General features: G+C 53.2%; 1 protein-coding gene across 1 annotated transcript; it reads left to right on the forward strand.

The window, feature by feature from the left end:
* Positions 1-5,221: 5,221 nt before the first annotated feature.
* CD5 (CD5 molecule) lies at positions 5,222-26,583 on the forward strand. The gene is made up of 11 exons (XM_061406524.1): positions 5,222-5,434; positions 16,695-16,733; positions 18,209-18,520; positions 18,966-19,028; positions 19,274-19,606; positions 21,853-22,152; positions 22,808-22,933; positions 23,611-23,664; positions 24,718-24,837; positions 25,370-25,461; positions 26,323-26,583. Exons 1-10 carry the CDS (start codon positions 5,383-5,385, stop codon positions 25,456-25,458), a joined length of 1,488 nt encoding a protein of 495 aa, XP_061262508.1. The 5' UTR covers positions 5,222-5,382; the 3' UTR covers positions 25,459-25,461; positions 26,323-26,583.
* The last annotated feature ends 814 nt before the right edge of the window (positions 26,584-27,397 follow it).

Here is a 27,397-nt window from a genome sequence, read left to right on the forward strand (position 1 = left end):
AGGCTATATTGATTTTTCAGGTTGTTTTCGATGGTATTCTTTAAATAACATCCCAGTCCAGACTGAGGAATCTAAGGGACCATTTGGGATAGGGGGAGACATCCCCAGACACAGAGCCTATAAAAGGCTGAGTCAGTACTGACACCCAACTCCCCCAACTTCTAGACCCTTCTCACCTGTAGTAACATGGTTATTGTGCTAAAAGGACCCGGAAGCCTTTCCCCTCAGCGTGGAAAACCAATCTCACCACCAAAGCAGCAAACTCCTGCTCATTCTTCAGGTGTCAGCTTGGATGTCACTCCCTCCAGGAAGCCTTCCTTGACTTTCCCAGAGATTAGGCTCATGCATAGTCCCGGCTGCCTGTTGGATGGTCTCCCCAACTAGATTGGAAACTCAGTGCTTGGAGGTAGGAAATGGTGTGCTGGTCAGTCTCTTTCCTGTGCTCATGCTCAAAGCCTCCCTGTCATTCATTCATTCATTCAATAAAGAGCTGTGTGCCAGTGCTGGGAGAGAAAGGATGGGTTGGAGAACAAAAGAAAGAAACAGAAACATTTCCAACAAGCACCAGGACTTTAGCAATGCTGAATGTTTCCCTATCAAGCTGGAGACCCTGATGCTCTGAAGCCGACTGTGCTGACGACCCACTTTGCACCTTTCCCACAGGGCACTCAGCCAACCTCACAACATCCATCCAGAGAGGTTCTGCTTTGCCCATTTTCCAGATGGGATATAAGGCTGCAAGAGAGGAGGCTGCGGCCAAGGACACAGAGCAGGGTCTCTCCACCTCCTAGGCTCCCCATCTATTATAATACAGCAAAAGTCCTCAAAGGGCAGAGGAAGCAGCCGCCTGAGAAAAGAGAGAGCGCTGTGCTGACGAGGAGACCTGGGGGCTCAGTCCAGATCTCATTGTTGGTTAGCTGTGTGCCTAGGGAAATTCACCTAACCACTTTGATCTTCAGCTGAAAAACGGGCTCAGTTAACACTTGTCATACTCTGTCTACTAGGTGGCCTCATTTTCTCAATCCAAACCTAAGCCTTCTAGTCGATTAAGTCTAATCTTACAGGAGCAACAAAAGAGAAACTGTGAATGCTGAGTCTTCAAGATGTGTGATTTGCACACGAGCCATGGGCTGTGGGACATTTCTTGCACACCCAGCATGGGGAGGCCTGCAGCAGGTCTGGTGGGATGGCAGTGAAAAAGGCAGGTCAGTTCATTCAAGGGCATCAGGTGAGCCTCCAGGCACATAGCCCTCATAAGGAAACATGAATAAGTCCTGAGAGGCTGGGGTGGATGCGGCCTGAGTTGACCAGCCTCACACTCACCCAGAGGAGCAAGTGCACTAGGATTTATAAGCTCTTCAACTATTTTTGCCTGGAGAATCCCGTGGACAGAAGAACCCAGTGAGCTACGGTCCATGGGGTCACAAAGAGTCAGACACGAATGAAGTGACTTAGCATGTACGCATGCACATGTCATTAAATGATGGAAACTTCCAGAAGCCCTGTAATGCAGGGCTTATCCCTACTCCCAGTCTCAGAAAGGGGAAATGACTTGCCCAAGTTCACACATCAAGTCAAAATGGAAAGTTGGCATCAGGGCCCCCTAAACCCTAGACTCTCCACCCAGAAATGACCATCATATCAACTCTGGTTTCTGGAGCCCTTACCAGGAGCCAGGACTGTGCTATGCTCTTTATATACATTACACGCTTTATCTTCAAACCGTCCCATTTTACAGATGAAGAGTTTAGGTAACTGACTTGAGTCCTTGACTCAAGGTTTCACCACAGGGGTATGAGACCAGTGTCATCAGATGGCAAAACCCAAGTCCCAGATGTGGCTGGGAAAGGTGGGAGGGAGGGTGCCCCGACCTGTCCCTGCAGGTTACATGGCCACCCAGGACTCCAGGAAAGTACACACACTGAGCCACTTTACAGAGCCAGCACACGCCTATCCATGGCAAACTTGGGTTCTCTGCACTCTGCTCCTCCCACAAAGCCCTGGCACCCGACGACACCTTCCCACTAGAGAGAAAGAGTCAAACAGTCCAGGTTCCAGATCAGACAAATCTCCCATCTCCAGCTCCCACGTCGGTGCAGCCTGGGGGCAGGGGTCCTAGAACGGGAGACTGGGGCCTTGGCATCATTCAAATCCCTGGTTTGCAGATAAACCAACAGAGGCACTGAGTGATCCTGTGAAGCAGAGGTGGGACCCCTCCACCACCTCAGTTACCCACCCAGATTCAGAATCAGACCTTTTGCCCCTCCTTCTCCCCACTCCTCGTCCCCTAATAAAGATCTGATTGAACTGGAACAAAGCGGTGGGGGTTGGGGGGGGGCGAGAGGGGAGGGGGGCGGAGGGGCAGTGCACTTCCTGAGGTGGTGGGGAAGGAGAGCTGCTGTTAAGACTGTCTCCACTCCCACCCTCCCGCCTCCACTCCCGGGCCCCAACTCCCCTCCAGGCTGCCAAGAACAGGTTTTCAAGGATTTAGGTCACTGAGTCATTCAACAAACAAATACGTGCGGGGGTTCTTCCCGCCCACCGCGCAGAGCAGAGGCTCCTCCTCTGGCCACCGGGCCATCCCCGGGTCCTCGGGTATCACTCCATAGATTCATCCATTCATTCAACAAGCGCTGAAGTCCTACTATGCACCAGTCACATTTCACTTCATCCTTCGTCTCCTCCCGCTGCCCCTCCCCCTCCCAGCCTTCCGCTCCTCCCCCTTCTCCTCCAAGTCCCCTCGTCCCCTTTGCCCTGGCGAAGAGGGGCAAATCCTGGGGGGCGCTGGGGAGCTCGGGAACTCGGAGGGGCTTGAGGCAGCGCTGGGTGACTGAGGGACAGACACCCGCAGCCCCCGTGGTTACCTGGTGTGGGCCCGGGCAGCGCAGGCAGGCGCTTCTCCCGCGGAGGCCGACGAGGTACTGACACGGCCCTGGGGTGGGGGTTGGGGGGTGATAACCCCCTCCTCACCCCCACCTTCGGCCTCCACCCAGGGCCGGGCGGCCTGGAAAACCCAGCCCCTGCTCAGCCGACTTCCTTTTGTGTCATGGAAAGTACGGGCGCTGGGGACAGGAAACTCCCGCCAGGGACCTGGGGTCTGAGCAGGGACAGCGGGTCTGGAGGCCTGGGAGGGGTGGAAGGGGGGCTGAGCGAGGCGGTGGGCGGCCGGAGGGAGGGGCTGGAGGAGACGGACGGGGGCGTCTATACACGGCGGTGGCTGGGGAGAGGATGGACGCTTTAGGGGTGTGAGGATCCCTTCCACCGGGACGAGGTCAGGCAGCTACCCGAGGTGCTGCGTTGCTTTCAATTTTCCAAAGACTTAACAGAAAAGAGTAAAAACCACACCCTTGTCTGTAATGAAGACTCTGAGATCAAGTAAAAAGCCAAATTTTTGTTTGTTTTCTTTGGGTATATGCGGGGGGAGGGTGGTGGCAAAGGTTGTGGAGTGAGATATACGAGGGTTCAAATCTTAGTTTTAACCTCCTGAGGCCAAGTAGCTTAGCTTCTGAGCCTCAGTTACCTCCTCTGTGAAATGGAAAGCTCCACCCACTCCCCACAGTGGTTGGGAAGATTGAAAGAGGTCACGCCCCTGACATGGGGAGGTGCACAAAAAAATCTCTTTCTCCCTTTTGGGCTGCAGTTGTGTCAACTGAGTGTGGTAATAGGGGCCATGAAGGGCCACTTAATACACACCACTAGTGTGACCTACAAAAGCTTCCTAAACATGGAGTGTTATTTATTTATTTATTTTAGGCCACAGTGGCATTGGGAATCTTACTTCCCCCACCAGGGATCAACTGGAGTCTTTGTAAGGGAGAGGGTGGAGTACTAACCAATGGACTGCCAGGAAATTCACAACATCGTTTTAAGAGAAAAATTATCCAGAGGGTGGGTCCTTGGAATATAAGCAGAGTGGGGTCTGCGTCTCTGGTGCTTCTCCAGGAAAGAATACTGGAGTGGATAGCCATTCCCTTCTCCAGCGGGTCTTCCCAACCCCGGGATCAAACCCAGGTCTTCTGTATTGCAGGCAGATTCTTTACCGTCTGAGCCACCGAGGAAGCCCTTCCAGTGCTTAGCCTAGGGCAATGATTTGTTGCATAAACAAACCCAACTGAAGGAAGGATGAAAAGTCTGGAATTTCCAGTTACAGGACAGGAAGGATGGATAGTGAGGCTGAGGAGGAGGGGGTGCAATAGGGAGAAAACGGTTGCAGTGCTGCAAAAGGGCTGGCTGAGGCCTCCGTGTCACCTCTGGGGAGGTGTGGCGGCACCTCCAAATCCTACGTGAGGTGGTGAGTGTGCCCCTCAATCGCACTTATAACAGGTCTCGATCCCAGACCTCGATCCTTCCCTGTGGGGGATGGATTCAAGCTTCCCAGCAGCCTCCCGGTCCCATGTTAGCAGAGACGGGGCAGTGTTGGATGCCGGGAGCTGAGAAAACCTCAGAACCCAGGGAGGGAGAGGGCCTCCCCGGCAGCCCCACATAGGGTGCTGGGTGGGGGCCGGAGGGGGCGGGTGCTGCGAGGCCCGGCTCCAACTCTTACCTTCCAACTCTTCACACTCGGCTACTGTCACGTCCCTGAACCACTTTGCCCCTGCCTGGCATGGCCCAGATTATGAAAAGCCCCAAGGAGCCGGGGTCTGGGCTCCATCTACCCATCCTGGACTGAGGGACCTGAGCCCAGGCCCCGGAGAGGCTGAGCCCTTCTCCGCATCTGCTTTGCAGAATGCCAGCCAGCCTGCCTTTTCCTCAACAGCCAGAGGGTTATTTCAGCAACACTGACACAGAGATTACACCATCCACACACAGCCTGATGCAAGTCTGGCATCCATGGAGGACCCCTCTCCTGTGCTTTCTCATAAAATGCTACCTGTGGGGATTCACCTCCAATTCCCACCTCATCCCCACAACAGAGATGGAGGGTTGGGTGGGGTTCTTCATCACTGAGTCTGCTGCAAGGACTGGGGCGGTGCCCACCACCTTCCACTCGTGACAGCTAAGGGCTCACTTGGTGATATGTGTCCCCTTTCCCCCTCAATCCCCCCAAGCCTCCTCCCTTCATCCTGGTTTAGGACTGCCCCCACCCCCACCCCGCCCCCAGACCATAGGCACTGCCCCAGGCCTAGGCACCCTGGGTAGGAAGCTGGCAGAGACCAGGACCGCCAATCGAACTGGGACAGATGGTGTTTTACCGAGGAGGAAGTTGACAGTTTCAACTTCAAACACGGGTGACGCAGGCCCCACACTGCCTGCTCCCCTGTCCCACCCCTGCCTGAGCCCTGTCTGCCCCACCCCCTCCTCCCAGAGAGGGAGACACAAGGCCAGACACCCTCAACTTGGGCGCCGAGCTTGCGGAGGCTGAGGCGGGAGGAGGCCGCGCCCATGGGGTCTCAGCATCTGCCACTGGCCGCCCTGTACCTTCTGGAGCTGCTGGGTGAGTACCCCTTCTGGGGCGTCTGCCGGGGGTACCTGGGCTCGGGGTACAAGAGAGAAGATGCCAGCATCAGATCCCTCGGTCTGACTCAGGCCTGCATGTCACCTCTCTGGAGTATCGCGGAGGGTTGGGGCCACCAGGATCACTGTCTTGTCCCCCAGCCCCGGCTTGGCACTGGGCTCTGCTTCTGCCACCACAAGGGCCCCACCTCTCCTTCTCTCTTGCACTGTTGGAGGGTTGGGGACCTTACTGTCCCCTTCCAGGTGGAATCCATCCTCAGATTAGGCTCTGAGCCTAGAACTAAAGTTGTCCAGCTCTAATTCGGTGCCGGCTTCCCTCTGCAGCTACCCACCCTCACCCCTGCCTTATAAGTGTCCAGCCTTTACTTGGGTGCCTCCAGGGACAGGAAACTCACCATCTCCTGGGCAATTCTGGTGATGCTCTGGACAGAGTGGGCCAAGGTAGGGTAGGGACCGGATCGCAGTTGAGCAGATGCCAAAAACATAAGTCTTAGTTCCTAGTCACTCTGTTTTCTACCCAGGGGCCTCAGCCAGACCTCCCAGGCAGATGTGAGCTCACACTGGGTCTGCTGTCACTCCAGACCTGGATAGGGACTTCCTAACCCTTACCCAAGGGCGACTGTGGAAATGGCCTGTGGCCTCTGGAGAAGCTGGCTGGGGATAAGGTTTGGGGTGGGTGAGCCTGGAGTCTCCTGTCTGCTGGAGGGGAGATGGTGGAAGAGGCAGCCCTCCATCCCTGAGGTCTTGGGACACTAGCTCGGGACTGGAGCCCTGCTGCTGGGGCATCAGCGACACTGGCCAGTGGGGAGGATGAGCAAGCGGGAGATAGGTGAGAGCAGTGTCCTTTGTGGTCTGAATGCTGGGGTCTAAGTTTGGCCCTGTATGACGTCAAATAGGACTCGAGCCTCTCCAGGCCTCAACCTCCTTATTTATAAAATGCAGCGGGGTAAACTGGGTGAGATCTGACCACTTCTCAAGGGTTTGGAAGGTGTGGCAGTTGAGAGAGGTGACTGACTCAGGACAGGAACAGGTGAGAAGATGGCAGCTTGAGGCTTCCCAGTTTAGGAGGAAAGGACTCAGGGGACAGCCTGCTTAGCGGGGCACCTCAGTCCCTTCTAGAAAAGGGTGTGTATGTGTGAATATGTGTGTGAGAGGTGTGTGTGTACACGTATGTGTTTTCATAGGTGAAACATGGCTTCTGCATGTAGCTTGCCTTCCCCCCAGACATGTGGGGATGGCTCATGTGCACACATATTCTAATGACTGTTCTTCCATGGATCTGCAGGAGACGCAAAGTGCCTTCTGTCCCCAGGGTGGAGGCTGAGGGATGGGTCCTGGTTACTTTCCAGTACCTTCCTGAGCAGCTGCTGTGGCCTCCTTTGCCCTGGAGATTCCAAAAACCAAGGTCCTAAGCCTCCCCTTCCCTGGTGGCTCAGGGGAGGGGGAGGTAAAGGTGGTAAAGAATCCACCTGCAATGCAGGAGACCTGGGTTCGATCCCTGAGTTGGGGAGATCCCCTAGAGGAGGGCATGGCAACCCACTCCAGTATTCTTGCCTGGAGAATCCCCATGGACAGAGGAGCCTGGCAGGCTACAGTCCATGGGGTGGCAAAGAGTCAGACACAACTGAGCGACTAAGAACACAACCCTCCCCCCTACCCCATTCCTTACCTGTGGCCTCTGACCCCACTGGGTCAAGGGTCTGGCCAGATTCCCAGCTGAGGGTGGGGGTGGGATCCTTCTCTGCGGCCCTCCCCCTGAATCCCATCAGGGGCAAGGCTCCTGGCAGGATCAGGCCCAGCAGAGCCCAGAGTCCAGAGGCAGGGCCCTAACCAGAGTATAGGAACCATCCGGAAGTCCAGGAGCACAGGGTTCCCAGTGTGTATGTGTGTGGGTGTAACTGATGGATAATAAACATTTCCACTGTTCAGTGGGTCACAGCTTAAGAAATACTTTGAAAGGCATTTTCTTCTGAAAGCTTCACGACGGCCTAGTAAGCAGGTAGCCTAGTAAGCAGCCTAGTAAGCAGGGCCCGTTGCCCCCATTTTACAGTGTGGAAAACTGAGGTCCAGGAGGAGCAGCTGATGAGCTGCAGAGCCCACCCCAGCCCAGCGCTCCTGCTCCCATGGAGCCCCTCCGTGGCCCTGGCCAAGAGCAAAGACACACCAAAGCCACTCCCGTGACTACGAAAATGGCCGTGGGACACAACCGCCACCAGCAGACAGACAGCCACCAAGGGTTGGGGACACCTAGGCCCAGGGTTGGGCAAGCACACAGGCACCCTTCAAGCTGTTCTAAGCAGAGACGACCCAACGCCAGAGCCCTGGGGACATTTCGGCCTCCTATCTGGCCACAAAAGTTGTGCCCATGGCTTGGGGACCTTTGGTACATGGAAATACCAACGGCCTGCTTTCCTCCACAGCTGCTCTTAGCTCCAACCTGCCGGGGACTCACCTGCTGAAGGTGGGGCATGCAGGCAGCTCTGATCACTGCCCAGCCACTCAGGTCTAGCCCCCAGGGTTACAGAAATTGACACTAAGGTGTGGTAAAGTCACAGACTCAGCAGTCTGAATTCTGGTCTCCTCCCTTGCCAGTTAGGTGACTATGGATCCATTCTGTAAGCTTCAGTGTCCTCCTATGCGAAACTCGAATAATAATAGCACCTGTCTTATAGCAATTTCTAAGGATTAAATGAATCAATAAATGTAGATTTCAGTAGGAACATTAGCGTGTATAGTAAGTGCTGAGTAAGCATTAATACTAATAATTAATAAATTTATATAGTAACATAATTACATAACTTATTTATTATTTATACATAATAAATTCTCCAGGCAAGAATACTGAAGCGGGTTGCTATTTCCTTCTCCAGGGGAATCTTCCCAGCTCAGGGATTGAACTCAGGTCTCCTGCATTGCAGGCAGATTCTTTACAGTCTGAGCCACCAGGGAAGCCTATTATACATAATAAATATATAAATTTATTATATAATTTATCATAAACATGACTTATTGTTTATTATCAGAGTCAACAAGAAACCAGGTGAGGCAGGACCCAGTGGGGAAGACTTGAGCCTAGCGATCAGGCTTTCTGTCCTCCAGTCCTCCTGTTCTGGCTAATAATTCGTTCATTTCTTCATTTCCATATATTTATTGAGCATCTACTATGTGCCCAGTTCTGTGTAACGCTCTGGGGGTACAGCAGTGAACCAGACAAGAACCCCCCTCATGGAGGGAGCACCCGAAATTTTACAAATTTCTAAATTTTGTCATTAGCGTGATGAAGGAAACAGTAACCACTGAGCCTCTGGGACCAAGTTCACGTTTGACGGGGCCCCCAGCCTGAGGGGCTGCTCTCTGAGGAGATGACCTCACCTGAGAACCGAATGATGGAAGGATCCAGTCAGGCAGGGAAAAGCGGGAGGAGTGACCCAGGCAGAGGGAATGTGGAGGGTGAAGGCAACGAGCAGGACAGGCCTAGAGGGGCTGGATGTCCACAGTGGAGGTGGGGAGAGGGGATGCCCACTGTGAACCTACTGCCCGGTCTGAAGTCTCAGGGTGCAGAGCTGAGGCCATTGCTGGCTCTGAGTGCAAAGAATCAGGCCCCCAGAAGCCCCGAGTTCCCCACCGCCAGCGGGGAGCAGAAGACCTGGGAGCTCAGGGCCCCCACTGACCCCTCCGGTCACCCTGTCCCATGCCAACAGCTCAGAGGGGTTTCCCTGCAGCAATCAGGGAACCATGGAGGGACTTTGCCTTCCTACAAAACCGATTGAATGCCTATTCTATGTGCATGCATGTGGGTACCTTGTGAGCATGTGTGTGTGTGTGTGTGTGTGTGTGTGTGTGTGCATGCCTGCCATATGTGTGCCTGTGTTGTGCGTGCACACGTGCAAAGGCCTGTGGGGCTTTGAAGCAATGCAGAACTGGGTTTGATGTCTTTGAGATCAGTCACAAATGACAGAAACATGCCTCTGAGACTCAGCCTTCTCATCTATAAAATGGGGATAACCACTGCGCCCATCTCAAAGGATAATTGTTATCCTTAAATCTGGTTCATTCATTCAGTCAGACAGTAAGTATTTATCGAGCACCTGTTATTCTAAGTGCCAGGGACACAGCAGTGAACACTCAAAATTCCTGTCTAGCTGGAGCTGACATAGTAGACAGAGGTGTGATGGGGAGACAGACAAGAGACAAGCAAGTCAAGGATTATATGGGTGTTAGGAGGTCAGGAGTGATTTGGGGTTGGGGGTTAGGGGCTGGGGGGGCTGTGCTGTACCCAGGTCTCATAAGAAGATCACATTTGAGGAAATATACGTAGGAAGTGAGTGATTCCACCGCACCATGCGTGCCCAGGAAGGAAGGTGGCAGTCACATGTAGGCTCGAGGCAGGGCAGCCATGAAGGCCTCCGTGAGGACAGGGCATTTTCTCCAACAAACTCGAGGCACCTGGGGCCAAGCCGAGGAAAAAGAGTGCTGAGCACCCTGGAGAGAAACGGGACCTCTCCAGGTCCACAAGCCGTTATCTTGAACCTCTGGCTGGATGCATTTGGGAACTCAGAATTTTCCAGGCGGTGGAAGGTACTGTTGTGTATGTGCTGTGTGCTCACAACACACCAAGGAGGTCTGGGCAACATGCTGTAATCAAACACTTTCCCATTTCTGCAGTGCAACTTCATTTGTGCACTAAAAACATAAATACCTTCCCACCAAATGTGTCAGAAAGGACTGCGTTTTGGCTTTGAATTGCAGATAGGGTGGGGGCCGTGGCTCAGTGTTACTTCCTCTAACTACCGTGTCACCACCCCTGCCCTGTCATTGCTGTGCACCCCTGGGGAGCTTGACCCTCACGTTCCCACAGGAACCCTGGTACTCCCTTCTTCCTGGGGGCACAACCGGTAGATGTGTGATCGGAACAGAAAAGGAAATTGGTGATGGTCGGCAGAGGCAACAAGGGTCCCACAGACGCCCCTGTGGGGTGAAGCCCTCCTTTCTCTCTGGCCTCAGTTTCCCCATTGGTACCTCGGGGCCAGCAGGCTCTGGGGTCTCCCAGTGGTAGAGCCCATAGGGCCCTATCAAGTGATGGTGATGGGATTTCTGTCCTGACCCTACCACCAGCGGGCTGTGTGGCCTTGGGCTAGTCACTCAGCCTCTCTGAACATCAGGTTCTTGATCTGAAAGTAGAGATGGCGTCCGTCCCTTCTTCACAGGGCTGTGGATGAAAAGGACGAGCCCTTGTGCAGGTTTTGGAGTGAGTGAGGCTCTGAAAAGAAAGGAGGGCTGGTCCGTGTGACAGTGGAACCACATACGGCAAGTGTGAAACTCATGCAAATTCAATCAGACAAACAAGGCCATCATGGAGAGCATGGAATCGCAGTTCAGATACGAAGGCCATTTTGCCCAGGAGCTGCTCGCTGTCGCTTGTTGGCACAGGCTCTGGGTGGGTGAGATTAGAGACCCGAATCTGCTGTTCCTTCTGTGGGCTCCAGCCCCCCAGCTTCTCATGGCATGAACCCCGTGTGACTCTCTGAGCATTTCGCACACAAAAAGGCTCCTAATCAAAAACCAAACCTTCATCTGGTGCTGCACCAGAGAAACAGAATTTTGGCCCTTTGTGATCTTTGTTTCCCTGAAGCCCTGATACAGATTCAGGTTAGCAGGGCTCCACTGACAAGTGTCGTCTCAGAAACTCAGGATTCCTGGCCTCCTGACCTAGCCTCTCATCAGAGGCCGAGGGAAGGAAAATACAGAAGGCGCCCCAAAGGCAGTGGACATACTGTTTGCTGTAAATTGATGAGAATGTTAGGGACCATTAAGGGAATCACTGTTAATGGAAAAAAGGGAACATCTGACTTCCTAACTGCACTAAATTGGTCTGTCAATTTCCTTATCTGGAAAATAGAGTGATGACAGACCCCATGATTGAAGATGTAGGGAAGAAATGGGGTCTCCCATGTAAAACCATTATCTGCGGGTCTACACGGGGTAAGAGGTGGCTATCCCTGTTTTTATTATCAGTGAAGTCCCAGCGCCTCCCTGGGATCCCCGTGCCCACTGGACCCTCGCAAGGCAGGGCTCCCCAAGGCGGGCCTCGCTCTTGCCTCCATTTCTCAGTACGTAGGGACTGTGAGCAGAGGAGCTTGCAGGTCTAGGAGGGCCCACGAGTGGGTCTGAGGCCAGCATAAAGGGTACAGTCTCTGAAGCCAGCCGCCTGAGCCAACTTCAGGCTCTGCTGTAAAGTGGGAGCAATAATACAGGCCCACCAGCTTGCATCTGTGATTCCAAAAAGTATTTGTAAATTTCCAGCAAACGCATACACTGCAAATCCTGACCTGAACGAATAGGAGACTATTTATAATCTTCACGCATCCCACTTGGTGTGAAAATTCATGTTTCGCTGCAGAAACCATCATATGTTTGCTGCTGAGGCTTTCCAGATGCAGGGGGACAGTAGGGTGCCCCAAGGACGCTGGCAAACCTGGATAGAACTGAACTGACTGCCCTAGGGCTCACGGCAGTTCAGCCCCTCATGACCAGAGTTAGTCAATCAGTAGTGTCTGACTCTGCGACCCCGTGGACTGTATGTAGCCTATCAAGCCCCTCTGTCCATGGACTTCTCCAGGCAAGAATACTGGAGTGAATACAGGCAAGAATAATGGAGTAGCCATTCCCTTCTCCAGGGGATATTCCCGATACAGGGATTGAACCCGGGTCTCCTGCATTACAGGCAGATTCTTTATCTCCTGAGCCACAGAAAATTTATTTTTCAAAAATATCTCGATCTTGGGATTTTTTATAAAAAAGAAAAGCAAGGGACTTCCCTGGTGGTCCAGGGGTTAAGACTGTGCTTCCACTGCAGGGGACACAAGTTTGATTCCTGGTCAGGGAACTAAGATCCTGCATGCTATGTATGAGGCCGAAAAATAAATAAGAAGAGGAAAAAGAAAACAAAAAGAAACTTTTAAAAATAACGGGCTCCCCTCCCCAATTTTTTAACACTCTGCTGAGCAAATAAAACTCATCTGTGGCCTGATGCAGCTCAAAGTGTTGCAGTAGAGGGAGCCGAAGAGAGAACCATCCAGAATGGCGGGTGTGGGGGGGGTGCCGGTGGGGAGGGCCAGGGTGGAAGAGGAGAGGCAAGGGAGGGGATGAGTGCGTAAATGTCTCAGAGTTGCTTTCAGAAGTTCATTTACTCCCCACCCGAGACCTCCTTAGGGCAGCAGGGTCTAAACAGTTCAATCTCTGCAAAGGTAGAGATGAGGAGAGGAGTTTGGGGAGCATGAAAAAGACTTCCTATTGCCTCTCTGGCTCTTTCAGCCCCGAGCTTTCCCTGGCTCGGCCAATCTAAGCCTGAAATAGTGGGGGCTCTGAGGAGAGGTTGGCCTGGGAAGGAAGGACCCTGGTCCTGGCTGCTCAGATTGTGGCAGTAGATAATGGATTGGGGAATGGCGCGATACTTTCATGACTAGAGTCCCTCATGGTCTGTAGGGTCCCCAGGCTTCTGTTGGCAGGTTCTGCAGCAGCAAAGCCTTGGACCTCTGGTTGCATGCTTAGCCTGGACCTCCAGGCTAAGGTGTAGCCAGGAAGGGGGTCTGAGGGACCCTGAGCACAGTCTGCAGGGTTCAGGGAAGGAGGATGGTGGTCCAGCCCCTGTAAGAAGCAGCTAAAAGAATAAAAATAAGTTGTGGACAAATCAAAAAGCTGGCAGATCCCTGGACAGACAGGAAGAAGCAGCACCCAGGAAGCCTCCCAGTCAGTCGTGCATCTCACCTGCCCACGCCTGCCTGCCTGTGGCTGAGATACATCAGGAACCAGAGATTATAGATCCTGGAAGTTTGAACTGAAAGGAAGGTGAGGGAGGGTGGAATCTAAGGTCTTTACAAACGAAGAGACCAAGCCCAGAGAAGTTGAGTGATTTGCCAAGATCACACATCAAGTTCAGGGAAAGTCTTCCCATAGGATGTTTTGCTGGCTGAAGGGGATTTCAAATTCGCTCCTTTTCATCAGGTTTGCATGCCAGGAATATGCAGGAATCAGTGAAACACAGAGCAGGCCAACACAGGCTTCCACTGAAGGGAAGGGAGGCAGCTCAGCCCAGCGGTCAAAAGCACAGACACTGCGCCAGGTGGCCTGGCTTGGAGGCCTGGCCCCAGTGCTCATCAGTTGCTTAACAGGTTATTTAATCTCATCTACAAAATGAGAAGGTCAAAATAATAGTGCCAGCTTTGCAGAGCTGCGGTGAGGTTTGAGAGAGTTCACGTATAAAAGTGTCTGGGAGAAAGTATGAACTATAGAAGTATTTATGGTAATGGTCGAGGTGGTGGTGACGGCGACAGGGGTGGTGATTATGGTGATGGTGATGGTGACGGCAATGGCGACGGTGACTGCGTTGTGAGGGTGGAGGTGGTGATGGCGATGGTGATGGTGGTGACAATGATGGTCACAGTGACGGTGACAAGAAATGCTGCTCACCTGAGGCCAGTCAGGCTCACAGAAGGAAGGCGAGGCCCTGGATCACATAGATGCCTTGTCTCCACCGGGTGTTTTCTTTTTTAGAACTGTCCTTGGTTCTCAGGTTGTGCAGTCTTTCCTGAGAATGTTCTCTGGCTGTTCCATGTGAGATTGGCAAGGGTGGTCAGGCCCAGTCCCTGCCCTCAGGGGCTTCGGGCTCTGGAGGCTCCAGCAGCAGGGTCAGGGTCTAAGTCATGTTCATTTCTGCTTGTTTGTCCGTTCTGAGGACTTGGCCCTTTGGAGGCCCAGATGGGTGGCAGAAAGCAGAGAGATGGGTTTGGAAGGCAGACTTGTGGTTCGAATCCAGGCCCTAGCGGTGTCGCCCTGAACAGATGTCCGTATCAAACATGTATTCAGCTCACATTGTGGGGCCATCTGGAAGATAAACAACCATATCTGTAAGGAACTACCCTCCCGAGGGCTGAGTATACAGTAGGTGTTCGATAATTGGTAGCTGCTGTTAACAAAGGTTGGCTGTGGTGACTTTGGGAATATGAAGTTCTCAGGTGGGAAAGGGGGTCAGCGAACCCTGTGATCCAGCTCTCCAAGCATCCAGACCCAGACCCCTCCCCCTGGGAAAACTCCCAAGCAGGCCTGCAGTCCACCCACCTGTGCCACAGGCCCAGCCAGCTCCATAACCGGCAACACCAGCTCTGAGCACGCAATGCCGGATGGAGAATGCTGGCCAGGAAGGCCCTGGGCCAAGGCTTTTACATAGATTGCTTCAGCTCATCCTCATAACATTGCTATAAAACTGATCCCTTTCTTCTTCCCATGCCACAGACAAGGAAACTGAGGCTCAGAGGGGCCAAGGATGTGGCAGAGCTCTTACTCAGACCCAGCGAAGGGCCTCAATGCCTGAGAAACTTTCCTGCAGCATTGAGCAGCAAAGGGTGGATCTTTAGGTTCCCCTCTTCTCATTAGCGACACTTCAAGCTGCCTCAACCCTCAGGGTTTAGCCAAAGAAATGACTCCCTAAAAGTAGACAGCCCCATTCCCACTGGGAATTGGCACCGAGAGAGGTAAGAGGTCAGGGGTGAAAGGTGAGGGCAGAACAAAGGGCCTCCTGCCTCCTCGTCACCAAGTGAGCCAAGCGTCTTCACCATGTCTTCCTGAGGCCATCCTGCCTATTGCAGCAGATTGGATGATCGTCAAGCCTCTCCCAGCCGAGAGCAGAGCTCTGGGCCTGACACAGTTTCTGCATTTGAAATACCTTCCCCTTCTGAGGCCCAGGACTCTCAGGACAACTATGGTGGGCTCTTGCCAGGATGGATGAAACTTACAACAGGCTGCCAAGTCATTACAAGGAATCTTGGTTGGGAGAGGGGGCAGGCTGGTGGGGCGTGACTTCCTTTAAAATTCTACCATCAGCTTCAGAACACTCAGGCAAAACTAGGCTTTTTTACAGCCAGCAACAATCTCTCAAAAGCAACTTAACACACAGCCCTTTACTGTATAAAGTACTCACCCTGGCCCAATAGTGTCCCCAGTTCCCAGTTGAGAAGCGAGCCCTGGGGGCGGACAGAAACCAAACCGATTGTTCCACGGCTGATGAAGCCCAGCAGTAAATGTGGAGTGTGGGCTTGGAGGCTGCACAAGCGTGCCACCCCACTCATACCCACCCATATCAAACCTCTCCCAGCTACACTTTAGTCAGCCATGAGCTGCTCTGCCAAGAGGGTGATGATTACCTGCTTTGACCACTTGCTCCTTCCAGACGAGGCTGGGAGGAAGTGGGACTTCCTAGGGGCCCATATTCCTATTAAAGGGGCCCAGGCAGGAGCCTGCCAAGGGGTAGACCAGTTCTCCCCAAACACGTGTCCGCTGGGTTCCTTTACCAACTGACTGCTTGATCTTGGGCAAGTCCCACTGCCTCTTTGAGCTCAGATTTCCTCCTCCTAAACTGGGAGCTGTTGAAGAGAAATTGTTTCATTTCTATCCTGCCTTGGGAATTCTAGAAAGTAGCAAAATGTTCTAGGTTCCTATGTTGGCTAGTTTCTCAGCTCTCTAGAACTAAGATGTTTGATTTTTTTTTTTTTTTTGATTGAAAGTGACACTCAGGATATTTTTATATTGACACCCAGTGCACAAAAACTGAGCCTTATCTTCACAAAACATGATGCATTCTGACATTCTCTATTCTCGTCCATTTCATTTTTTAAAAAACTGAGGGTTGTAGGGACTTCTCTGGTGGGTCCAGTGGTTAAGACTCCACCTTCCAATGCAGGAAGCATGGGTTCGATCCCTGGTTAGGGAACTAAGATGGGGTGCTGTCAAAAGTTTGAAAAATATATTTTAAGTTGACGGTTGCATTGCTACACAATTTTTAAAAAGTTGATGGTTGCCATGCTGCATATTACTACAGAGGAACAGCATGAGGAAATCCTTGAGGGGTGTGCAGAACTGTATACCGTGACGGTGACAGTGATCGTGCAGATCTATGTATGTGTTTATAGTCCTAGAACTGTGCACTAAAAGAAAATCAATTTCACATGTTCATTGAAAAAGTCGTTTTAAAGTAAGAAAGAAAACTGATGCTTGCAACACACAACACTGATTTCATGACCCACCTAAGGGTTACAACCTGCAGTGTGAAAACCCCAGTCCCTGAACCCCATGACGGCGGCATGGGGCAGAATAGGCCATTGATCAGGCTGCGGGCAGAGGTGAGGTGGGGAGACGGGAGCAGGGGAGAGACCTCACTTCCTGACCCTCCTCTCTCCTTTCCGCAGTCACTTCCTGCCTCGGAGGGCTCAAGGTGGAGGCGCGAGGTAAGGAAGAGCCACGCGGAGAGGGGGGCATGGAGCAGGGCTGCGACTCCACCAGGCTGTAGGGGGACCTACCATCTTTTCATTAGAGTGAATCTCACCTTACAGGGAGAGAGAGAGAGAGTACCTCCCCCCTCCCCCAACACACACACGCATGCAGACGTGTGTGGGCACGCACACACACACTCACGCACCCTAAAGAGGCCCATTTGCAGAGAGCTGCCCTAGACAGCCATAAAGTACCATGCAAATGCTAGTTCTCATGCTAACTATTATTACAGTCCACTCATCGGGTACAGAAAGTATACTGGCCCATAAATGCATCTTGCAAAGTCCTATTTCCTACCCAGTCCTGCCAGATGCTCCCTGGCCAGAGACATTGCAGCAGAGGCTGCAGAGAGGCTGCCCCAGATAGTGATGTGTGTTAAATGTCTTGGACTTTAATCCTAGAGGTGAGTGTTTCCCAAACAGGGTTCCATGGAACTCGATGGACAAAGCATAGGCCACACTACATCCCACCTTAGAGCCTGACAGGGGACAATGGCCTGGTAAAGGGTCTGAGAAGTCCTGCAATGAGGAACTCTGTTAAGCATTTTCAAATCCAGCAGTCCCCAGGCTCCCTTCTCCACAGACCTCTCTTTTTCACATGTCCTGAGATAATATCAGGCTGAATGTATTTGGAGATAAATGTAGCAAGAGGGTCTCTTGAAGCTACCAGGCAGTCAGAAGGGGCTGCGGGGTCCTTGGCAGGCCCTGGACTGGGACCTGGAAGCCTGCAATGACATGCTAACTTCAAATGCTAGCCAGATGGGACCTGCCACATGATTCTACTTACATCACATTTGAGAGCAGGCAGAACTCTAGTGACAGAAAGCAGGTCACTGGAGGCCTGAGGCTGGATTCAGGGAAATCAGCTGTGAAGGGGCACAAGGGAACTTCTGGGTGATGGGAAAGTTCTTTGACTAGAGCACAGTGGGGCTGCAGGTGTGTATACATTTGTCAAATTTCATTGAACAAGTGCCCTTAAAATGCGTGCATGTCCCTGTAGATAGATCATGCCTCAATAAAACTGATTTTAAAAGTTGGATAGACAGAAAAAAATCAGGCACCGGGCCCTATCTGGGGTCTATCGAAAGAGAATTTCAAGGCAGGGGGCGGGGAGCGAGTCTGCTGGGCAGTGGGTGCTGAGAACTCCTTGCTCACTGCTCCAAGTTCCCCTGGGGTCTCGAGCCCCATCCTCCTGGACCTGGTTTTTAAGGGACCACCTGGAACCAGAGCAGCACCAGCATGAGTTTCTGGAAAGTCCCTGAAGGGACCCTGAGGATGAAACTCGCAGGAGGAGCAAAGCTGGTGGGAGGACCCTGTGGGTAGAGGGAGCCTGGCTGACTTGGGGTCCTGGGTGGGGAGGGTACAGGGAGGGCTCCCGTGAAGGACCCTGTCCAGCCTGACCTCCCACTTGCCATCTCTTTGACTCCTAGGGCTCGCCATGAGACTGAGCGGCTCCGGCTCACGGTGTCAGGGCCGTCTGGAGGTCAGCAACGGGACAGAGTGGTACGCGGTGCACAGCCAGAGCTGGGGCCAGCTTTCGCTCTACCAGGTGGCTCCCAGGCAGTTCTTGAAGCTGTGCCAGGAGCTGCAGTGCCGGGACCCTTTGTTACTCTCTTCCTCGCGTTACTTCAAAGAGGTGCAATTCCAGAAATTGATAATCTGCCATGGACAGCTGGGATCCTTCTCCAACTGCAGCCTCAACAGGGGACGCCAGGTGGACTCTCTGGCCCTGATCTGCTTAGGTGGGTGACTAGCCAGCCCAGTAGTTTCCCTAGATCTGGGCAGCCTCCCTGCCCATGCCTGTGACCTGGAGCCTGAGCAAGCAGGTGGAAAGGGTCACCGACTTACAACCACCCTCTCAGAAACATGCATTGGGGGGGAACTGGAAGGGGAGAGCAGAGTGGGTGCTGGCCCCTGTCTGGGGATGGAAAAGGTAGAGGAACTGGCTCTGCCAATGGCTAACTTCATTGTCTATTCTTAACCTCTATTTTCCCAACTGTAAAATGGGCTGGCACTTGCAGGAGGCTTAGATACAACATATGGGTCAAGTGGGTTTAATGGGGCCTGTGGTACTTACATCATGACTTCCAGTTCTTTCTTAATACTGCCAGTTGCCCCCAGCTCTCCCCACACCCCCTCCTCTTCCAGGGGCCCTGGCCTCTCCCTAATCAGAGCATCTTTTTGCAGAGCCACCGAGGACAACAGCTCCTCCCACGACCTCACCGCCCACAACCACTCCGGAGCCCACAGGTAAAAGGATTCTGAGGGCTCTGGGGGTAGGGTGCTGGATTTTAGCAAATAAAAACACAGGATGTTTACGTTTGAATCTCAAGTAAGCAAGAAAAATTGTAGCGCATGTTCCATGCAATATTTGACACCTTCTAGGGTCATTGCCCAGTCACTTGGTCTTCTGTGTGTCAGAACCAAAGAACAAGGAAGGTCTGCGTGCTGGTCATCAGTGCTCAGGTCCCTGTCCCCTCCCTTCTCTCCCCTAGCACCTCCCAGGTTTCAGCTGGTGGCAGAGCCCGGGGGCCTGCGGTGTGCTGGCGTGGTGGAGTTCTACAGTGGTGGCCTGGGCGGCACCATCAGCATCGAGCCCCAGAATGATATCAAGGACCTGGGGCAACTCATCTGTGCAGCCCTCCAGTGTGGCTCCTTCCTGAAGCCCCTGCCAGAGACCGAGGAAGCCCAGACACAAAAGCCAGAAGGCCAAAGGCCCTTGCCAATCCGCTGGGAGATCCAGAACCCAAAATGCACCTCCCTGGAGCAGTGCTTCCGAAAAGTGCAGCCCTGGGTGGGTGGCCAAGCTCTTGGCCTCATCTGTTCTGGTGAGTGGGAGCAGACTGAGACCCACGGGCGTCCCCACGTGGTCATGTCACTTAACCGCACGTTCCTGAAACCCCAGCATGCAGCGCAGGGCACTAGAGCTATGGAGAACACAAGGGAAACGGAGAGCTGATCGTTGGCCTCTGAGAGGTAGGGCGGTCGTGGGGTGGAGAGGTAGCACACGCAACGCCCTGGGAATCTCCACAAAGTAACGCAGAACAGGCCCAAATGTGCTGCTGGCTCGGCTGCCACTTGGAGAAGAGCAGGACTTTCGGGAAGAGGCAGGGTCTTCTGGTGGTTTTGATGGATCGTGGCTTGTGTCAAGGGCCCAAGAAGGATGGAGCACTTGGAGGAGACCAGCCTTGCAGGAGGGGAGTTTATGCGCCTCAGGGACAGATGAGGCTGGAGCAATGGTAACTCATAGGAGGTAGGGAGAGGGCAGAGCGGAGCCCCCAGGGGCTTCCTGCAGAGGCTGCTGAGTCATACACTACCACCCTGAAGAAACTAACGATGCCAGTGTGGCTAAGGGAGGAGCCCAGAGGCCGGGCTTGGGGATCCCAAAACCAGGATCAGTAGAGAAACAGTATAAAAGACCAAAGGTCAAATTAAGGGTAAGCACAGCAGACCTCAGCAGGTAGTAGCTCCTATCACAAATGTTCTAGTAAAGTCCAGACTTTAAGAAGTCACACTTACTGAGCACTTGTATCATACTGGGGACCATTCGGGGCATTCCATCCTTTTCACAACAGGCTTAGGAGGTGGGTGCTATTGTTATCCCTACTTTACAGATGGGAAAGTTGAGGCTCTGAGAGGTTAAATTTCTTACTCAGTATCACAGAACACTAGCTGTGGTTTCCATTCAAGTAGCATCACTCCAGAGTCTGTAGTATAAGCCTCAGCTACTCCAAGTGTGGAGGGCTTCCCAGGTAGCTCAGTGGGAAAGAATCTGCCTGCCAACGTAGGATATGTGAGTTCGATCCCTGGTTTGGAAAGATCCCCCGAAGGAGGAAAGGGCAACCCACTCCAGTATTCTTGCCTAGGAAATCCCATGGACAGAGAAGCCTGGCAGAATACTGTCTATAGGGTCTCAAATAGTTGGATACAACTGAGCGACTGAGCACGTATGTGTGCACATACGCACGCATACACTCCAAATGTGATCCTGGACTAGCAGCTTCATCTGACTGGTTAGAAATGCAAACTCCCAGGCCCCACCTTCCATCTACTAATCAAGATTTGCATTTCAGCAAAGTCTCAGGGGTTCATGTGCATTAACCTGGGAAGCATTGCTCTGGAACACTGGGCCCATCCTGCAAGCAGGAATATCCCCAAAACACTGGATTCATGGTGTGAATTAGTAAAATGCTGCCCCCTCCAGGAAGAAGTAGTCCCCAAGGATCTCTCAGCCTGAGGAGGGAAAAAAACCTGGCAGGCTCCCAGGCTTATCCACCACTCTGAGCCCTCTTGCAGGCTACAACCTGCAAAGCCATACCCAGAAGGCTTGCCTTTGATTTTTTTTTTTTTTCTGAGTAGAAGATTTGCTAGAGCTTTGAAGATGACTGTTGCTATAGCAACTGGCCACAGCTGGTAAGATCACAAAGTGCTCTGACCTGAACACACATGGGCCCCCAGGCCAAGCAGACAAGCAGAAATCGATGATTCTCTGTTGCATCAGGCCCTTTTATGAGAGCCAGTCCCTCCAGGCTCAAGGCCTGGGCAGCAGGATTCCTGGGTATGGTTCCCAGCAGTGAATCTCCAGGACTCAAAGCAGATGGTATTTCTCATCCCCAGGCCTCAGTTTCCCCTCTCTGAAAAGCCCTCCAGCCTCTCAGGGAGCAGCAAGAGAATGAGAGGATGTTTCAAAAAGGGAAGCAGACTTAGGTGGAGCGTATTTCTCACTTCTCACTTCTCTTACTGCCCCCTGGGTGGGGGACGACGGCAGCTGGGGGCTGCCGATGGGCACTGCCCCTGTGCCGGCCTTTTCATTGAAAGTGCCCAAGCTGTTTCAGCTGCCCAGAGGTGCCAGGGACAGAACTTGATGGAGAAAATGCCAGAGAGGATGCCAGAAGAAGGGAAAGGCAGGAAGGAAGGCACTCCCATGTGGTACCCAAGCCCCCCGGAGACCTGGGCCCTGCTAGGGCCCACACTTGGCCAGTGTCACAGGGTCCCAGTGGCCCAGCACGTAGGCTTGGGGCCCAGGGAGCTCCGGCCGAGCCCACCAACTCACCTCCCATTGCTTTCCCCCCAGATTTCCAGCCCAAGGTGCAGAGCCGCCTGGTTGGGGGCAGCGACGTGTGCGAAGGCTCCGTGGAAGTGCGCAGTGGGAAGGGCCAGAAGTGGGACACGCTATGTGACGATTCCTGGGCCAAGGGCACGGCCCGGTGGGAGGAGGTGTGCCGGGAGCAGCAGTGCGGCAACGTCAGCTCCTACCGGGGGCTGGACCCCAGCGAGAAGACCTTGGGGGGCTTCTACTGTCCCCCGGGGATACTGTCCCGGTGCCACAAGCTTGAGGAGAAAAAGTCGCACTGCAAGAGGGTGTTTGTCACATGTGAGTTGGCCATGGTCCGTGGTGGTTAGAGGGTGATTCTGGATTTTTGTTCTAAGACTCAGTCAATGAGCATTATTTCCGAAGAACAGTCCAAGGACTAAAGAGAGAGAGCCCTAGGACAGGATGGAGAGATGACAAATAGGGGGAGAGGGGACAGTGTGCTCAGACAGCAATGAGCAGGAACCATCAGGAGGAGACTGGCCATAATTGTCAGGAGGCTAGTGAATAATAGGATTCTTATTCTGTCTTCTGCTCTTTCAGATGGAAGTTAGGAAAGCAAGGGATGGGGTACATCTTTCCTATATTAATGGTAACGGACTAATACGTGAAAGAGAGAAATGGATGGGTGGACGGCTATTGGTAGATGAAGGCAAGGCGATCACTCATAAGTAACTGGAAAATGGTGGAAAGTTGATAGCAGAAGTGGTAAATGAGAGCCGGATGATCAATTGTGAGATAGTAAATGGTGGCTAAATGAACAGGGAGCAGAGGATTTCAGAGATGGATGGACAGACAGACAGAAAACTGCTTCCCACACACGCTGGCCAATTCCTAGGGGACGCCAGCCAGCCAGCCAGGAGCTTCCCTCAAATGGACCGTTTTGATGCCCCTCCCCCACTCCGGGCCAGGACTGACCTCCCTCTGCCTCCTGCAGGCCAGAACTCCAGCCGAGCGGGCCTGGGCGCGGGCGCCGTGATGAGCATTATTTTGGCCCTCGTGCTTCTGGCGGTGCTGCTGGTCGTGTGTGGCCCCCTGGCCTACAAGAAGGTGGTGAAGAAATGTAGGTGACGGTGCCCTGAGCCACCTCCCTCGGAAGCCCCTGCAGGGGAGGGTCCCCGCCTTCGGAGAGCTGGCTGGGCTCACCTCTGCTTCACCTCCCAGCCCTGCCCCTCCCTCTCCTGCCCACTGGCCCTTCTCTACTCCAAGCAACAAGCAGGAAAATCACTGATTCACCCACATCTGGGGCCCAAAGGGGACCCCACTCCAGGCCCAAGGGAGGATGTGGGTATTCTTTAGACTGTGATGGGTCCAGAGGGTCTGACCTCAGAAGACAGGTGTCCCAAGTTGGCTCCACCACTTTGCAGAGGATGGAGCCACTTCCTGTCTGAGCTCTGTATGTTTCCCCATCCAACAGATGGGCAAGGGCAGACCTGGTAAATGCAGTAGGTGTCATCTCGGCCTTGCAGAGCTCAGGAAAAAATCGTTCAAAGACGAGGCTGTGAGATTAGAGAGGCAGGTGGGAGAAAGCCCAGAGGTGGGCAGTGTTGGCTGGGTTCCGGCAGCCCTCCCAGACCTGAATTCTAGTTCTACACACCTTGCGCTGTTTCTCCTGGAAAATCAGCCTCTCAGCACGCACCTGCTGCCTCCTCCCTCCTTCCCTCTCCCCCTCCCCTACTCCCCCCTCAATTCCCCCCACCCCCATCCTGACGTGCCTTTTGCCATCTGTCTGTCACCCAGTCCGCCAGAAGAAGCAGCGCCAGTGGATTGGCCCAACGGGAATGAACCAGAACAGTAAGTATGCCCCGGAGGCAGGCTCCTCCCTGGGCCTCAGGAAGGAGGCTGGCGGAGCAGGGTCATGGGTCACTGCTGACCGAGGAGGGAACCAGCAGCTGCCTGTGGCCTCCAACTCCACTGTTGTCGTCTAAGGCGTGCCTGTGGCCACGGGCGCTAGCAGGTGGCACTCAGAAAAGAGGAAGCCGTGATCAAAGAGACTTGGGAATCAGTGAATTAAGCAAAGTTAGACACAGTTCTTTACTTCAGGACCTGTCAGAGAACCTTCACGGGCATTTTTGGGTGGTTCATCTTTCCAGAACGGGCATATGTAAAGAAGGGTGGCCCAAGCTAGATTTTTCATGGAGTGTTTTTATCATGGACAGACTTTACAAGGCCAGTTTTAAGACATTAGGATGCAGCCAGCCCAACCCCCACCCCGGCCCCCATCGTCTTTCTTTCTGGCCACAGTCAGAGCACTTCTGTGGGTAGAACCACAGCCTTCCTCCCGTCTCCACCGCACATCCTCCCCTTTCACATGTAGAGGGCCAAATCCTTCAACTGTGTTGTCAAGTCTTTCTTGCAAGATAAAGACCCTCAGCTCCAGGAGGGCAGGGACCATTTTTGCCCTATCACTCATGTCCCAATTCCCTGCTTGATCAATGATTGAGGACTGACCGACTGAAGGCCTGCCCACCAATCAGCTTGCCGGCCAACCCAAAGCTGCTCTGAAAGTCTGAGCCCTGGGACACCCCCGTTGGTCCAGTGGTTAAGACTCCGTTTTCTGACGTGTGTTCCATCCCTGGTTGGGGAACTAAGGTTCCAGATGCCATGGGGTGTGGCCAAAAATTTTGTAAAAAAATAATAAAAATGTAAGTCTGAGCCCTGCTAGAATGAGCATCCCCAGGAAGAAAGGGAAAAAAAGTATGTGCTGAAGGATTTCTGGGGGTCCTTGTCCCCTTTCCCATCCCCACATTACACAATGGGAACAGGAAACTGGCGTTCTGGGCCCCAGCTGGGGAGGAGGAGAACAGAACAGCACATCTAACGACACCGTCTCCTGCATCTACTCAGTGTCTTTCCATCGCAACCACACGGTGACTGTCCGGTCCCAGGTTGAGAACGCCACGGCCTCCCACGTGGAGAACGAATACAGTCAGCCTCCCAGGAACTCCCAGATCTCAGCTTATCCAGGTAAGCACTGGCTGGTGCTCCTAGGAATGACGCCAGGGCCGAGCAGAGGGCCACGCGGTTGCCCAGAGGGAGAAGGAGGCTGAGCAGGGCGGAGGATCAAATTGCCCCTTTGACGGCTGGTCACGGCAGGTAACGGAAGGGATACAGCCTTAACTGGCCCCTCAGCTGGAGAGAAGAACGTGCTGGGATGTCATTAAACACCAGCTCCGCTGTGACCCAAAGGACATGTTTCTCAATAAATGAGGCCCCTCGGATTCTTCGAGGCAGAACAGAGCCATCCACCAGCGGCCTGCAGAGCCCTGTATCAAGTGCTCCCCGACTGGCACTGACAATTAAGCCGCAGGGAGCCTGGCGCTCAGCATCATTAGTGGACACTGGCCGATTTGATCACAACGCTTGCAGGGCTGTTGAGCCACCAGCTCAGGAAGCCTCTGTGATCTTCCAAGAGCTGAAAGGCACTCGGCTCTGAGGGGCTGTCTTTGTGTGTCCTGAAGGGATAAGCCTGCTCACGTGGCCTCCTTTCTTTCCACAGCTCTGGAAGGGGCCCTGCACCGCATCTCCACCCAGCCTGATAACTCCTCCGACAGTGACTATGAGCTACACGGGGCTCAGAGGCTGTAAGAGGTGAGCCTGGCCCCTGGCAGAGCCCTGGGGATAAGCGCAAGTCCCCCGGGTCTGCTCACCTTGCTTATCCAGGAACGGGGTCAGGGGTCAGGCGTTGAACACCGGGGCTATTGTAAAGGAAATGAATAAGCGTCAGCAATTTAGGTGGTGGGAGCTGATTTGACCACCTGAGCCAGCGGGGTCATGAACCTTAAACTCCATCTGGAAAGACCACGTATAAGAGCCCCTGAAGGTAGAGGAATGTTAAGAAGTACAAACTACTATCCGTAAAAGAAATAAGCTACAAGGATGTATTGTACAGCACAGGGAAGAGAGCCAATATTTTATAATAATCATGTTGCTGTTTAGTCGCTAAGTTGTGTCCGACTCTTTGTGACCCCATGGGCTTCCCTGTCCATCACCAACTCACGGAGCTTGCTCAAACTCATGTCCTTCGAGTTGGTGATGCCATCCAACCATCTCCTCCTCTGTTGCCCCCTTCTCCTCCTGCCTTCAATCTTTCCCAGCATGAGGATCTTTTCCAATGAGTTGGCTTTTTGCATCTGGTGGCCAAAGTATTGGAGCTTCAGCTTCAGCATCCAGTCCTTCCAATGACTATTCAGGGTTGATTTCCTTAAAATCTATAAACTTGCTGAATCACGATGTTGTACACCTGAAGCAAATATAATATTGTAAATCAATATATACCTGAGGTTTTAAAAAAGCACCTCTGAAAATGTCCTGATTGACTTACCCCAGAAGGAGGGCAAAACCACTGTCCCTGATGTTGGGTTGGGGGTTCTGGGCCTGTCCCCCAACTCCTTGAACCATCCCCAGAGCATGAGGTGCCCTCCACCAACGCACTTCCTTCTCACCCCACAGATCTGTGACCCGGGAACAAATATTAAGAGCCAGACTTTTTATCCCGAGAATCCTCTGCAGTCACCACTTGGATGCCACGTCCCACTTCCTGCCCGGCAGGACCACGGATGGGACTTCCCAACACATCCCACTGCCCTGCAGAGGCAGGTCCACTCCGACATCTCCTCACATCCTCACCAGCCCAGGGAAGACCCCAGCATGGCTCAGCTGGCCCCTCCATGGGTGGAAGCTGTGAAAGGGCAGAGCCCGGAAGCAAGCAGCCTTCCCAAGCAGAGACACAGGGTCCAGACCCAGGAAGCCCCCTCCCTTGTCTGTGGACATCGGCTCTCTCTTCAGACTCTGACCCCACGAGGGCCCACAGGAAGCCTGCACCTGGAGTAGGGCGGTGGGAGGGAGGGCTGATTTCTCTCATGTATTTTTAATATTTTTTTTGTAAATAATGCTTTTTTCTGCTTCCTGGAAAAGCCTGCTCAGCCTGCTCATCCTACCTCCGTGGATCCCTCTGGGGGTGCCAGTGGGAATGGGCACCTACCGGGGGCAGGGGATTCTGCAGCTTCATGGTTGGAGGGCTTCATTCCTGACACAGGACCACCTAGCATGGCACAGCAGCTGCCAGCCAGCACCCATAGCCTCATCACCAACCCTCCATCTGGGCCCTCGCTTGACAGAGAGCAGGGACACTGGCTGTCAAGCCTGAAGGGCACCAGTGCCACCTCAGGGCCCTGCATAGAGCGGGCACCTAGTAAATTCTAGCCAATGTGGGGTTTGGGTTCACACAGCTATTAAAAGTGCAAAATAGTTTCTGCCAATTAGGTAACCGCCTAACCTGAGAGTCAGAGACCAGAACTGAACATTTCCTTTGGCTAAATAATTGCCTTAACTGAAATGGTCCCCTAGTACTCTTGCCTGGAAAATCCCATGGACAGAGGAGCCTGGTGGGCTGCAGTCCATGGGGTCGCTAAGAGTCGGACAGGACTGAGCGACTTCACTTTCACTTTTCACTTTCATCCATTGGAGAAGGAAATGGCAACCCACTCCAGTATTCTTGCCTGGAGAATCCCAGGGACGGTGGAGC

The sequence above is a fragment of the Bos javanicus genome, chromosome 29 (assembly GCF_032452875.1).
Source record: "Bos javanicus breed banteng chromosome 29, ARS-OSU_banteng_1.0, whole genome shotgun sequence".
NCBI lineage: Eukaryota > Metazoa > Chordata > Mammalia > Artiodactyla > Bovidae > Bos > Bos javanicus.